Source organism: Rattus rattus, chromosome 1 (assembly GCF_011064425.1).
Source record: "Rattus rattus isolate New Zealand chromosome 1, Rrattus_CSIRO_v1, whole genome shotgun sequence".
NCBI classification, from domain to species: domain Eukaryota; kingdom Metazoa; phylum Chordata; class Mammalia; order Rodentia; family Muridae; genus Rattus; species Rattus rattus.
The window spans coordinates 162,756,703-162,770,610 of NC_046154.1; the positions used below are offsets into that span (position 1 = coordinate 162,756,703).

The following is a 13,908-nucleotide window of genomic DNA, read 5'->3' on the forward strand; positions in this document are numbered from 1 at the left end:
TCTTCCCACCTCTCATATCCAGATTAGAAATGGGTCTTCCCACAAATGATTTAATTAAGAAAAAAAATCCATCACAGGTGTACTCAGATGCTTGGATTGTAGTTAATTCCAGATGTCATCAAGCTGACAACCAAGAATAGTTGTCAGATTCTATCCTCAGAGCAACGGAAGAAAGGCCACCTCTCTTTATGGGCCTGTATAATTCTAAAAGCTCTGGAAGTAGGTCAGTACTTGATGGCTTCCTTTATTGTAATAAAAGACTAAAAGCTACACTTCCAAAATCTGAGCTGTTGTCTGGGCCTGGACTCTGGATGTTGCAACGCTGGCCTACCAGGCAAGAGGAACCCACTGGTGCAGTTGGGGCATGACTGTCTTGGGACAACCTACACTCTTTAATTAGATTTGATCTGCTCCATGTAATTCTGGTCATAAGCCCATGTCTGCAGGCTTTAGATTTTTTTCAAAACCTACTTTACTAATGATTCTTAAATGCTTCAACCTCTCTGCTAGCCCACCGACCAAAGGTAGGTGAGAAAGACAGTTAATAGGACAAGGGGGATGTGGACCTGTTTAGAAGTAGTTCTTTGGGGGCAATTCTAATCTTGATTATCAGGATATCAGCAGTCCAGTCTAAAACGTCAAACACCAGTAGCAGAAGTCCAGTCCAATCAGCGAACACCAAACATGAATCAGTAATAGGGGCTCTATCCGGAAGAAACTGTGAGGTTCTGCAGAATTGACACAAGTCCAAGGAAGTGGCAAGAAACAGCCGGAGGACCATGAGGAGTTCTTTGGCCTGTTCCTCCCTATGAAGTCAGGACAAGTGAAGACCAGCAAAGCGTTGCAAGGTGAACCAAAGCAAGAGTATTGATCACTGTTGGGCTCTCTTTATACTCCTTCCACACTTCCTGTGTCCTCTCAAGAGCACGCCTCCGCAAAACATCCTGTCATGAGACAGTTTCCAGGAAAGCATCACACGACACAACCGAGTCTCAAAAGAAACCAGAAATTTCCACTTAAGATGACTGAGGAGTCCCAGACCCTAAAGTTGAACCTGAGAGGTCAATGGGAAGGAAAAAAGGCTAATGGAAGGAGAAACTCCATGGCATGCAGGTTTTTTATTTGGGTGTAAGAATCAGAACCGAGCATCCGTGTCTTAGTTAGGGTTATTATTGACGTGCTGAAGTACCATGGTGGAAAACTTGGGGAGGAAAGGGCTTTTTCAGCTTCTGTTCCCACATCACAGTTGGTCACCAAAGGAAGTCAGGACAGGAACTGAAGCAGATCAGGGACCTGCAGGCAGGAGCTGATGTAGAGGCCACGGAGGGGTGTTTCTTACTGACTTGCTCTTCATGGCTTGCTCAGCCTGCTTTCTTTTCTTTTCTTTTGCTTTCTTTCTTTCTTTCTTTCTTTTTTTTTACTGTTTAAGGAATTTTTATTAAAGCAAGAATTTTATAATCCAAATTACGTTTCCTTGCTCAGTCATCAGTTGCTCCATAGAACAGAACTGACGTCCCAAGGTATTCCACAGTAAAGAATTACAAAATTAAAGAAAGGAATGCTTTAAATTTTTGTACTTTGCTGAAAATTCTTTTCCCAGGGTCTATAAAACATTAATTTATTTTTACATTTTACTATTTTTTTTGTATTTTTTTGTTGTTTTAAGTCAAGTAATCTAGGACTAGCACTGTTTGCTAGACCTGGCATTTGCTCGGTACATAAGGTTCAAAGTTTCCTTTCCTTTTTTTATTTATTTTATATTTTGCAATTTTTTTTCATAATATTTAAATTTTTCGATGTTTAAGATATTTTTCTTCGGTGAAGGACGAGTTTCTGTTCGTGGTCCCTGATCAATTTAGACAGTTGGAACACCAGTAGCACTGTTCACTGCTTTCTGGGCAGCCTCTTTCGCTTGGCGGGTTTGTAGTACAGCTACAGCTTCATCGACCTTTGAGCAGAGAGACTCTGGAGACTCAAGCATGTGAAGCAATTCTGGGTTATCAATCTCCAACAGCATGCCAGTAATTTTGCCAGCAAGAGAAGGGTGCATGGCTTGAATAAGAGGAAACAGCCGTTCACTCAACATTTGCTTTTTGCTCTTGCGGGGGTGCAGATGCCAACATGGAAGCAGTTAAAGGTTCTTGACCTTGCACATGAACCGCAGGCTGTTGCATGGTAACTTGTGGCTGTGCATTAAGATGTTGCTGGGGATTGCAGACTCCCGCAGCGTATTTATACTGGGGAACAGTGTGGACAGCAGGAGTGGCTGCAGTAGCAGCAGCTGCAGGGCGTGGACCCATTGTCTGTGTTGATGTGTTAGCAACACGCTGTGTTGACATGACTCGTGGAACCTGTGAGGAAGCTGGTCTCATCGTACTAAATGGTGGTTTAGGAGCAGCTGGGCAGATAGCACCGGGCATATTCTGGAATGGATGAGGTCTGGCACCCTGAGCAATCCAGCAAGGACTTGGTCTTAGTTGAGCAATTTGGCTAGGAGGGTAGTATGCAGCACCGTTCTGAGTCTGTGAGATAGCTGCCATGAAATAACCTGAAGGAGGTGCTGGCTGGTAGGGGTTGATCACAGGGTTGGGCACAGCTCGTACACTTGCCATCCTCTGCATATACCGGTTAGTGAGGTGAGCCTGGCGCTCTTCTTTGCGCTGAGCTAATGCTACATAGAGTGGCTTGGTGGCCACAATTCTACCATTCATCTCTGTAACTGCTTTAACGGCTTCTTCAGGGGAGGAGAAACATACAAAACCGAATCCTCTGCTGAGCCCACCCTCCATCATTACTTTTGCGCTAGTGATTGTACCAAATGGAGAAAACGCTTTCCGGAGACGCTCATCATCAATTCCGTCATCAAGATTTTTCACGTAAAGGTTAACACCCTGATATCTGGTGATCCTGTCTTGCTTCATCTGCTCAAATTTTTGCTTAAGTTCCGTCTGCCGTTCCACTTTTTTCTGAGTTCGACCAACATAAATCTGTTTTCCATTGAGCTCCTTCCCATCATCTCATCCACAGCTTTCTGCACATCTTCATGCCTTTCAAAGCTTACAAATCCAAATCCTTTGGATTTTCCACTTTCATCTGTCATTACTTTCACACTTAAGGCAGGCCCAAACTTGCCAAAGAGTTCCTTAAGACGCTCATCATCCATGTCTTCTCCAAAGTTCTTGATGTAAACATTGGTGAACTCCTTTGCCCTTGCTCCAAGTTCTGCTTCTCGTTCCTTCCGAGATTTAAATCGACCAACAAACACTTTACGATCATTTAGAAGCATTCCATTCATTTTTTCAATAGCTCTTTCAGCTGCTTCCTGTGTTTCAAAATGTACAAATCCATAGCCCTTGGAGCCATTTTCATCACAAACCACCTTACATGAAAGGATGTTACCAAACGCAGAAAACGTATCATACAGTGCTTTATTGTCAATGGATTTGTCCAAATTTTTAATGAATATGTTGCCTACTCCACTTTTACGAAGTGATGGATCACGCTGAGACCACATGATGCGTACTGGCTTGCCCTTTATAACATCAAAATTCATGGTGTCCAAAGCACATTCCGCGTCCGCCGGCTGCTGGAAGTTCACGTATGTGTAGCCCAAGGAGCGGCGGGTGATCATGTCCCTGCAGACCCGGATGGAGAGGATGGGTCCGGCCGGGCTGAACTTCTCGTAGAGCATCGCCTCGGTCACGTCAGGGTGCAGGTCCCCCACGTACAGAGAGGCCATGGAGTAGCTGGGGGCACTGGGGTTCATCTCCGCACATCAGCCTGCTTTCTTAAAGAACCCAGGACCACCAGCCCAGGATGGCACCACCCACAGTGGTCCGGGCCCTCCCACATCAATCATTAATTAAGACAATATTCTACAGGCTTGCATACAGCCCTGTCTTACAGAGGCATTTTCTCAAGTGAGGCTCCCCGCTCTCCAAAGACTCTAGTTGGCGGTAGGATGACATAAGACTATCTAGTACAACCCACTTACAAGCCAGGGTAGTTACAGGGCAGAAAGGGGCGTGTGGGGTGGGGAGGGTCTGCTATTGGTCATTGATAAGAGTAACCACTGAGGAACAATCGGTTCAAGAATGCAAGATGGTTGATGAACATCTTTCCTAGTTAGACATTACCCGGGTTCACAGGGCTGGGGAGTCAAGAATCTAGAGAAGCTGGGTATGACAATGCATCCTTTAATAATATCTCGAGGCAGGCAGAGGCAGGAGGATCTCTGTGAGTTCAAGGAAGGCCAGGCTGGTTTACATAATGAAGATAGAAAAAATAGAAAAACAAGTTAACTTATTTTTTTAAACCAAATTACTATAGTTATTGGAATTGTCATTAATTCAACAGAAACAGAAGAGTTTATAAAATGGCATGGCCCTGGCTAAAAGAACATGTTATCATTACTTTTCTAAATGGCCAGTCATGTTGCCAAGCTGCCTTCTTACTATTGATGTTTAAACTCACAGACCCAGCCTTTGCTCAGTCTAGGTCATAAGTGTGTCTTTCTGCAGTGGGCAGCAGTCAGCAGGGATGCAGGATTAGTCAAAGTGCCGAGACTTGGGGGGAGTTAGAGGAGAGAAGTAGAGGGTAGATATTACCATATTTTATGGTTTACATGTATTATGTTCTCAAACCATGAATTTGACAAAAAGAACAATAAAAAGAATAATGTAATTCTAAATGGAAGGGCAGGGTTGAGAAGAAGGTGTGAGGGGTGAGTGAGACCACATCCTGTCCACAGTCCAGGCCTTCCACTTACCTCAGTTTCCCCATCTGTGAAGTGAAAATGAAAACTCTTATGCAGAACGCACTACAAGGGTGGAGAGGCTGCGTATAAATAGCAGCCTGAGAAATGAGTGGATAGAAGATGCGCCGGCCCCCACACCGTGGGAATTGTAGTCCAGGAGATTTCAGTGACAGAAGCATCTCTGACTGGCAGAGCCGCGGGATGCAGGCTGTGCTCCCGTGGCCTCTCCGATGAAGTGTGACAATTTGCTGTCAATCACACAGTGAAATTCCCTTCCCTGGTGATAGCTCCAAGCAGAAGATATGCCTGAGCCCCAGGGATCGAGGCTGTCGAAAGTGCCACCGATCAACCCGAAACCGAGCAGACGCTTTCTCAGACTCTACAGTGTAGCGTGAGTGTGTGTGTACCTGGCTGCTCCTCACTAGAGGCCTCACAGAGCCAGTGGTGCTCTTTGGGGAGCCAACCTGTTGGGGAAGTGGGTGTAAGTAATTAGTAATCAGAGCCAAACCCAGGGCCTGAGCAATGCACACCTTTCCTCTTGCATAGCTTCTGGAACATGGCATTCTGAGATGAGAGAGAACAAGTACACACACAGACAGACACACAGACACACACACAGACATACACACACAGACACACAGACACACACACAGACATACACACACAGACACACACACACACACACACACACAGACACACACACACACAGACACACACACACAGATACATACACACACACAGACACACAGAAAACAGAAACACAGACATACAGACAGACATACACACAGACACACACACAGACATACACACACACACACAGACATACACACAGACACACACACAGACACACACACAGACACACACACAGACACACACACACACACACAGACACACACACAGACACACACTCAGACACAGACACACACAACACACACACACACACACACACACACACACACAGACACATACACTGGTGCTTCAAGAAGGCCCGTGCTCCCCACTGTCTTAATGTAGTGATGCCTCCATTCTACAGGCAGGAAAACTGATGCTGGTGAGGGAACTCATTCACTAGACACTTCTGTCAAATGTAGTTTGTTTGTTTGTTTGTTTGTTTGTTTGTTTTCTGTTGAGCTTAGTTCAAGAACCATGTAAAAGGGGCTGGGGATGTTTATTAGATTCTAGAGTGACTGAACATGCAGAGAGCCTTGGGCTTGATGCCTCACATCATAGAAACCAGATGTAGTGGGGCACAGTTGCAATTCTAGGTCCTGGGAAATGGAGGCAGGAGGATCTGAAGTTCAAGATTTTCCTCACCTACATGTTCATTTCCAGGCTAGCCTGAGCTCCATGAGACCCTGTGTTTAAAAAAAGATTAGAAGATATGCACAACTCTGTGTCATTCACACACTTGTATTGCAATCTAATCCTAAAAATAGCCTTCTCCGGGCATGGCACAGGCCCTTAATCCCACCGTCTGAGAGTCAGAGGCAAGAGGATCGGGAGTTCAAGTCTATCCTCAGCTATATATTGAGCTTGAGCTTATACTGGGCTACATGACACCCTAGACAGAAGCTCTCCACCTATGAGTTGCGACCCCTCTGGGGACCAAACTACCCCATCACAGGGGTCACCTAGGACCACCTGAAAACACAGATATTTACATTACAATTCACGACAGCAAAATTTCAGTTATGAAGTAGCAATGAAAATAATTTTATGACTGGGAGTGGGGGTCACCACACACGAGGCACTGTATTAAAGGGTCACAGTGTTAGGAAGGTTGTGAACCATTGATTTAGACTCTGCCTTTAAAGTTAGCTAAGGAATTACAGTCAGAGATTGACTCGTGAGAGACATACAGATAGAACATGTATGCTTATGTGGGTGTGAGGTAGGGTACAGGTCACAAAACCAGAGAGGAGCTACAGGAATGAGGAACAGGGTCGGGAGAGGGTGACCAAATACAAACGACGTGAGCGTGTCAAGGGAAGGGTGTAAGAAGGAGAGAGGGCATCGGCTAAAACCGTATGAAACGCCATAATGAAACCAGTTATGCTGTATGCTAATTAAGATAACATATGAAAAATGGGGTGATGGAGTGCTCTAATTATAAAAAGGAAGGAGTCAGAAGCTCTTCCTTAGCTTGATGGACGACTTGCATCCGTTTCTTCCCTTTATAAAAAGAAATCCCATATTTCAGTGACAGAGCTGCTTGTAGCTCCCTTCTCTCTTCTAGCTGGTGGGGTTTCGTGGCCCATCTCTCTTCCTCCCGTACCAGATAAGTAAGAGCAATGAACCAGTCTGCTGCCTCACTGACTCGGTGAGATAGATAAGATGACAGGTTTTAATAAAACGCAGTCCTGGCCAAAAAAATAAATGAATACCGCGAGGTCGTTATACATGCTACATGGGACCTATCATGGCAGACATCCGTCTTCTGAGGCCACATAAATGATTCCTGTCAGAAGGAGAGAAAGAATGGTGTCTGGGACTGTAAGCCTTGTGTGTCTTGAACCCATGTCAAAGGGTTAACAAGTATTTTCTTGACTGTTTCCTGGGATGGTCGCTTCCCCTCCCTGCATTTTGTTTCGCCTTGAATATCTTTAATTTTTTGAGACCAGGATTCACGTAACTCAGGTTGGTCTTGAACTCTCGATTCTCCTGTGTCTATGGCTCAGTGCTGGAACTACAAGCCTGTGCCAGCATGCCTGACCCAGCATCCCAGGAAGGCTGTGCTCTGACTCTTCCAAGTTCTTCATAAACTGAACTCTGACCCTGGCAGAGTCCACTGATCGATTAGGCAGCCTAGATCCCTCGTACCTCGACGACCCCTCTCGGCCTGTCCTTCTGCTTCTGTTTCCTTCCCTCTCCTGACCCTGTGACCTTGTCACTCACACTTGGTGTGCTTGTGACCCGCCTTCACTTCTACTTGAAAAACCTCACGGCGTTTTCTTGTTGCTGTACCAAAATACCTGGCAAAAACAGTCTCAGGAAAAACCAGTTCATGCTGGCTCACAGATGTTCAGCATGGTGGGGAATTCACAGCAGCAGGAAGATGAGGTAGTTGGTCACACTATCCTGGGATGGGAAGCCAAGAGTAATGAATATGGGGTGTTCACCATTCTCTGCCTCTGCCTCCTGGGTGCTGGAATTAAAGGCATGTGCCACCATGCCCAGCTCCACATCATTTTGTGTGAGTGACAGGGTCTCTTACTGAACCTAGTGTTGGCTAGGATGGCTGGCCCAGTGAGTTAGGGATCCTTCTGTGCTGGGAACGAGAGCACCTGCTTTCACTCAGGTGCTCAGGGCCTGAGTTCAGGCCCTAATGCTAGCAAAACAGGCATTTGACCATTGAGTGACCGCCTCAGCCCCTCACGTTCTCCATTGTATGATTGTCCCATCACGGGATGGGTGCTGCTTACATTTAAAGCGCGTCTTCTAACCCTGGGTAACCTCCTCCAGAAACTCTAACAGACATTCCAAGGCTTGTCTTCTAATCAATAGGGACCGTCACACCCTATGTCCTGCGTCCTAATGTCACTACCCCCTCCCTGGGTGCTAAGATGCTCTCCTGCCTGGGGCTGCCCCTAGAGCAGACAGCAGAAGGAAATGGAGCCTTGCTTGATGCCGGCAAAGTGGAGGCTTTGAGCTTCCTGGGTAGGGTGCGGTCTACGCTACAGTGGTGCTTTGGGCAAACAGGGGTAGTTACTGAGGACAAGGTCCTGCTAAATTCACTGGTTTGTGTTCACTTTGCCTCTGTATATTTGGTGGCAGGAATAGCCACAGTGACCTCAGCAGATGACTTTCATGTCATAGCTTGTAAGTTGTCCCTAGAGACTCTGCTTTTAATGGTCTCCTCTCGTGTTTCTGGATAAACCTCTTATTTCCCCCCTAAACTGGCCAGAGTCGCTTGTTGTTGGAGTCCTTGATTCACGTGGGTCCTGAACTGAATAGGTAAGTCCTGTAGCGACCACTCTGGTTCACTTCCTTCATTTTAGAAGTCGCCCCTCTGTTAGTGTATCCCGGTTAGCTCTTTAGCACAGCCACACCACAGTTGGTTTATTTTAAACTCACCAGCGAACCGAAGACCTTTTAGGGACCGAGATTTCATGCCTAACTGAAGGAAGTTTCCGGAAAAGTGCCTTTTCCCATGTACTTAACAGAGGCTAGTATTTCACTGTTCTCAGACTTGATCCTTGGTGGAGATGTCTTCCAAGTGTTGAAACTAAAGCCCTTGACAAAAATAAAAAAAAAAAAAAATGGCCGAAAATGGGGAAGAACCTTCTTTCTGCCCATTTGTTCCCCCAACACCCGGCTGACCCAGCAGCCATTTTGAACCAGATCAACCAGGTCTTTCCTTCACCCCTCCACATTATTCAAGGCGCTCTGACGTGAACGCAGAAGGGACTGAATCTTTGCCTCTTCCCACCTGAACCCCGCCCCCCCAGCATCCCTCCCACTTCCCAAGCATCCCCTGAGCACAGAAGATGTCTCCCACCACAGACAAAACAGAGCAGTAGCTTCCTCCCTTCGCCTCCAATCCTGAGAGAAAATGGTGAAGCAAAGCAGCAGAGGTTGGGCGCTCATGTCAGGGGTGGACTTGGGAGCCCTGTGTAGAAAGCATGGCATCTGCGAAACAGCCAATCTGATTTAGAAACGGGGAATGGGAAGGCAGAAGCCATAGCGGATGACCGTTCCTTAGGCTTAACCTGTCAGTGTTAAAGGACTTTCTCAGATGGATGGCTAAGACGTCCTCATAGCCTGTGTCAGAAAGCAAGCTCCTGACAACACTCATATGGAGTCCCCAGAAAGGACGGGTGACAGGACAGAAGCCATAGGTCGGCCTGGCAGTGGAGGTGACCTCTGACCTCTATATACCAGGCCTTTGGTACTCAAAGTGTGAAAGAGCATCAATGGGGCTGAGTGAGTCTGTGAAACCCTTCCCTATACCACCAAGAACTTACAGATCAGCAGAGCCGAAGGCACCTGGACCCCAGGGATTGATTCATCACCGACCCAGAATGGTTGGTACTTTCTTGTGATGCATACCCCAGGACAAAGGGCCCAAGTCAGCACTCAGGAGACTGAATTGTTTTCTGGGAGTGAGGACGGGTCAGCTCCCAGAGCTGGGCCATCTTACCCATCATGCCTCCTGACCTGATAGTGTAGTTAGAAGGATGCAGCTTCATGGCGCTCGTCTGCTTGCCTGGCATAGGGAGGTCCTGGGTTTGGTCCCCAGTATGCACATGGGAATTGAATGAGCAAGGAGGACTCGAGAGAGAATTATTTAACAATAAAAAGGAACGGAGGTTTGCTATGCTTGGTGGTGTAGTCCTGTCACCTTAGCTACTCAAGGGGCCGAGGTAGGATGATCATAAGTTCAAAGCCAGCCTGGGCTACTTAGTGAGACCTTGTCTCAAACTGAGAGCATTTAATAAAGAAAACAAGGCTGAAGCTACAGCACAGGGAGGGTCTCTCCCACCGCGTGTATGAGGCCCTCGGTTCAATTCTGAGTTCCACAGAAAAGAAAAAAATAAAAGAGGAGAGAGAAGAGGAAGAGGAGGCAGAGATAATGAGGCACACGTTGGTTTACTGTATGACTCTTTATGTAATATTCTCGAAATAACGGATACATAGAAATGCTGATGAGATGGGCGTTTGCTAGAGGTTGGGAGGTACATGAGGCTGGTTAATGTGAATAAAATAGTTTTTTTTTCCTATCAAAGTTAGCGAAACCTGCCAAGAGCCGATGTTCTGTGAATCTCCCCCCACCCGGTAAAACTTTATGCAAAGACCCTGAAGCATCCCCCAGGACTTAATGGCCTGGAGCAGCTGACTTCTGGCTGCTTTTCTTCATTTCTTCTGTGCCAGTTCTTCTTAAAGCTACAGTCTTGAGTGACTACGGGGGGAAAAGACAAAACCGTCACCTTCTTTAGAATACCAACCAAGCGAGCGTCTCGTCCCAGTGTGCTTGCCAGCCCTGCTTGGCTCTCAAAGCCCCCTTTTCTCAGGAGAACACGGATTGGCTGAGCAACTTTGCGTTGCTTATGTGAGTCTCTGTGTGACACTGAGAATATATGTTTCCAATATTAGAGAGAGTGGCAGGACGCGGACATTTTCGGAGGTGGCATGGTGACCGTGGTAGCCTTTACGTGAATCTCCCTATGACGTCACAGAACTGACACACACTATGCCAATGGCTGGTTTTCATGGATCAGACTTGCTTGACTTCTATCACTGGAGGAAGCCGCGGGGACCTTTCTGTCACTTCTTGTAAATCTGTCAGTAAAACGTGAGGTAAGCCAGCAAGAAGAAGAGAAGATGGTCACAGCGTGACTGTGACCAGGTGGGAACAATCTTCAGAATTGAACATCCGGGACCCGGTTCTGAAGTTTGTGTTTGGTTTTCCGCTGGGAGCCCATTTGACGACGACATCAGGTTACCGATGCATCCCAGAGTGTCCCATCACTCTAAATGGTGTTGCCAGGTTTTGAAATACATGACTGTGCTAAGGGGGGTGGGGGGAGTACAATGTCTTAGTCTAGACCCACAGGTTACGAGCTCAGTGCATCCTTGTTCCAGAGCTGGGGAAGGAAGTCCAGGATGTGGAGGAGGCCTGGTCAAGGTCACCCAAGCAGCTGAGGGCAGGAGCAGGACCAAGGGTGACACCCGCCATCCTCCCCCCTCTCTCCAGTTCTCCGTTCACCCTGGAGGTTTAAGACATTAAAATTCAGAACTCATTTGAAGGTTACGTCTGAGAAGCAACAGCCAGAGGAGATGATCAACATCAGGGCATCTGTTTTAATTGCCTATTCACGCAGACAGATTGTCTTTTCTTATTCCGATCTAAACTTGGAGACATGTCCTTCTGTGGGGCACTTGTTATCTGGCTGCCTCGTCAGGAGCGGGAACTAAAGTGCAGTTTGATTGCTGAGTTCTATTTTTCTCTTCCTAAGCAGGAAGTTCAAAATCTACTGGGTTATTTTTAAAGATTAGGGTGAAGGAAAAAAAAAAGCAGGGATCATAACAGCTTCTGAGAAGGTCCTGTCCGGAGACACGTGCCTCTGGGCCTCAGTTGGGGGAGAGCTAGAGATGACAGCTGGGTTTCAGGCCCGGGACGATTGGCTGAGGTGATACCGAAACAGATCTGACCTCCAGATTCGTCCAGCATCCTTCAGTCCCTACCTGTTACAGTGCATGGCTGGCACACCCCTCCTTCTAACCTGGACTTTTCAGCCCAGGGGCTGGGTTTCCTCTCCCCCAAAGGCTCTTCCCTATATAATCTGGACATTTGGATTTTGGCTGGTTTTCTCTCTCTCTTCTCTCTCTCTCTCTCTCTCTCTCTCTCTCTCTCTCTCTCTCTCTCTCTTTCTCTCTTCCTCCTCCTCCCCCTCCTTCCCCTCTTCCTCTCCTCCTCCCCTTCCTCCTCCTCCACCTCCTCCTCCTCCTCCTCCTCTCTCCTTGCTCCCCCCACCCCACCCTGTGTATGCAGGGTCTCTCTTTCTCTGATCTCTCATCTCCCTGTCCGCATGGTGACTTCACTGACCCCCCTCCTCTGAGGTCAGTGAACTTGCCTTTATACTTCATTTATGCTTTAATTGGCTTATTTTGTTGGAGGAATTGTTTACTGATGTACAGTTATATGTGGGCCATTTCTCAGTGGAGGGGTAGGGGCTGAATGTCCATACAAAAGACATCGAAGGACATATGGGATTGGCACTGAATCCATGGTCCAAATTTTTTTCTGGAGTTGATATTTATCTGGGTTCCTTTGAGCTGTGACTACCTTTTCCTTGTCCACAGAGCCATTGTTTCCAATGCTTGCCTGACGGATGACTCTGGTGGGTTAAGGCTTTTTAAAGTCTTTCGTAGAGCCTGGGATTTTAGGTAACCACAGTGGGAGTCACAAATATAATCTTTACCTTCTTGACTAAACTTGGAAGAACGAATCCCTGAAACATTTTCAGAAAATACACATATTTACAGGGGAGGAAACGAACTTGCTTGTGTTAGCCTAATCAGTTATTGACGACTGATTATGAAGCCACGTGCTTGGAAGAAGAGTTATAAATGAGACACTCAGTTTTGGGGGAGGTTCCCAACATCTGTTAAAATGAACAGTAAATCTTGGAAAACTGCAAGGCATCATGGGAATTGGTTTTGTAGGAAGTTCCAGAAATAAGGTGCAACAGTATTAAATGTTCTTTTTCTTGTTCACACTGTCAACTCCTTCTTCACTCTGCTTGGTTTTAGAGGCTTAGGAGTGCCATCGTCCTGCTGTTAGCAGTGGGGGACCCGAAGGGCATACACCTTCATCCTAACCCTGGCAGCTAATTACAGTGAAACCTATATTTTCTCTCTCTTTTCCACTTTCTCTCTTTTACCTTTCTTTCTTCTTCTCAAGACCATGTCTCATGCAGTCCAGGTTGGCCTTACTTCCTAGTAGCCAAGCATGACACTGAATTTCTGATCCTTCTACTTCCACATTCCCAAGTGCTACTGATTATTGATTGGTTTGAATGAATATGGTCCCCACAGGTCCATATGGAGTGGTACTATTAGGAGGTGTGGCCTTGTTAGAGGAAGTGTGTCACTGGAGGTGGGCTTTGAGGTTTCAGAAGTTCAAGCGAGGTCCAGTGGCTCTCTGTCTCTTCCTGCTGCCTGTGGATCCAGATATAGAACTCTTGGCTCCTTCTCCAGTACTCTGTCTGCCTGCGTGCCACCATGCTTCCCACCCTGATGATAATGGACTAAACCTCTGAACTGTAAGCCAGCCCTGTAAGCCTGTGAGCCAATCCTTTTAAGAATTGCTATGGTCATGGTGTCTCTTCATGGCGATAGAAACTATAAGGAAGAAAACATGTGTGCCATTGCACCTGGTTTATAGGGTAGTTAGGAACCGAACTCAGGGCTTTTTGCACGTTAGACAAGCATTCTGTCAACTGAGCTCCGTCCCTTTAAGCCTAAATTTTTCAAAGAGGAAAATGTAAACTAGACACGTTGATAGTTTCTTCAGAGTTTCAGAATTAGGGGCAGAACCAGGATGGAGCAGGGGCATGTTCTCCTGAGAGGAATCGAGGAAAAGGACTGTCTGCCTTGGAGGGTCTTTGATGGATGGGGTACTGGTCAGAAAGGGCATGAGATGTGGTGGG

At 46.7% G+C, this 13,908-nt stretch overlaps 1 protein-coding gene across 1 annotated transcript; it reads right to left on the bottom strand.

Moving 5' to 3' along the window:
* Positions 1 to 1,648: 1,648 nt before the first annotated feature.
* On the bottom strand, positions 1,649 to 3,766 carry LOC116907335 (polyadenylate-binding protein 1-like). Its single transcript, XM_032910277.1, is given in 3 exon segments — positions 1,649 to 2,101; positions 2,103 to 3,013; positions 3,016 to 3,766. Coding segments are annotated over 3 exon segments (1,908 nt in total). The 3' UTR covers positions 1,649 to 1,855.
* Between the last annotated feature and the right edge of the window lie 10,142 nt (positions 3,767 to 13,908).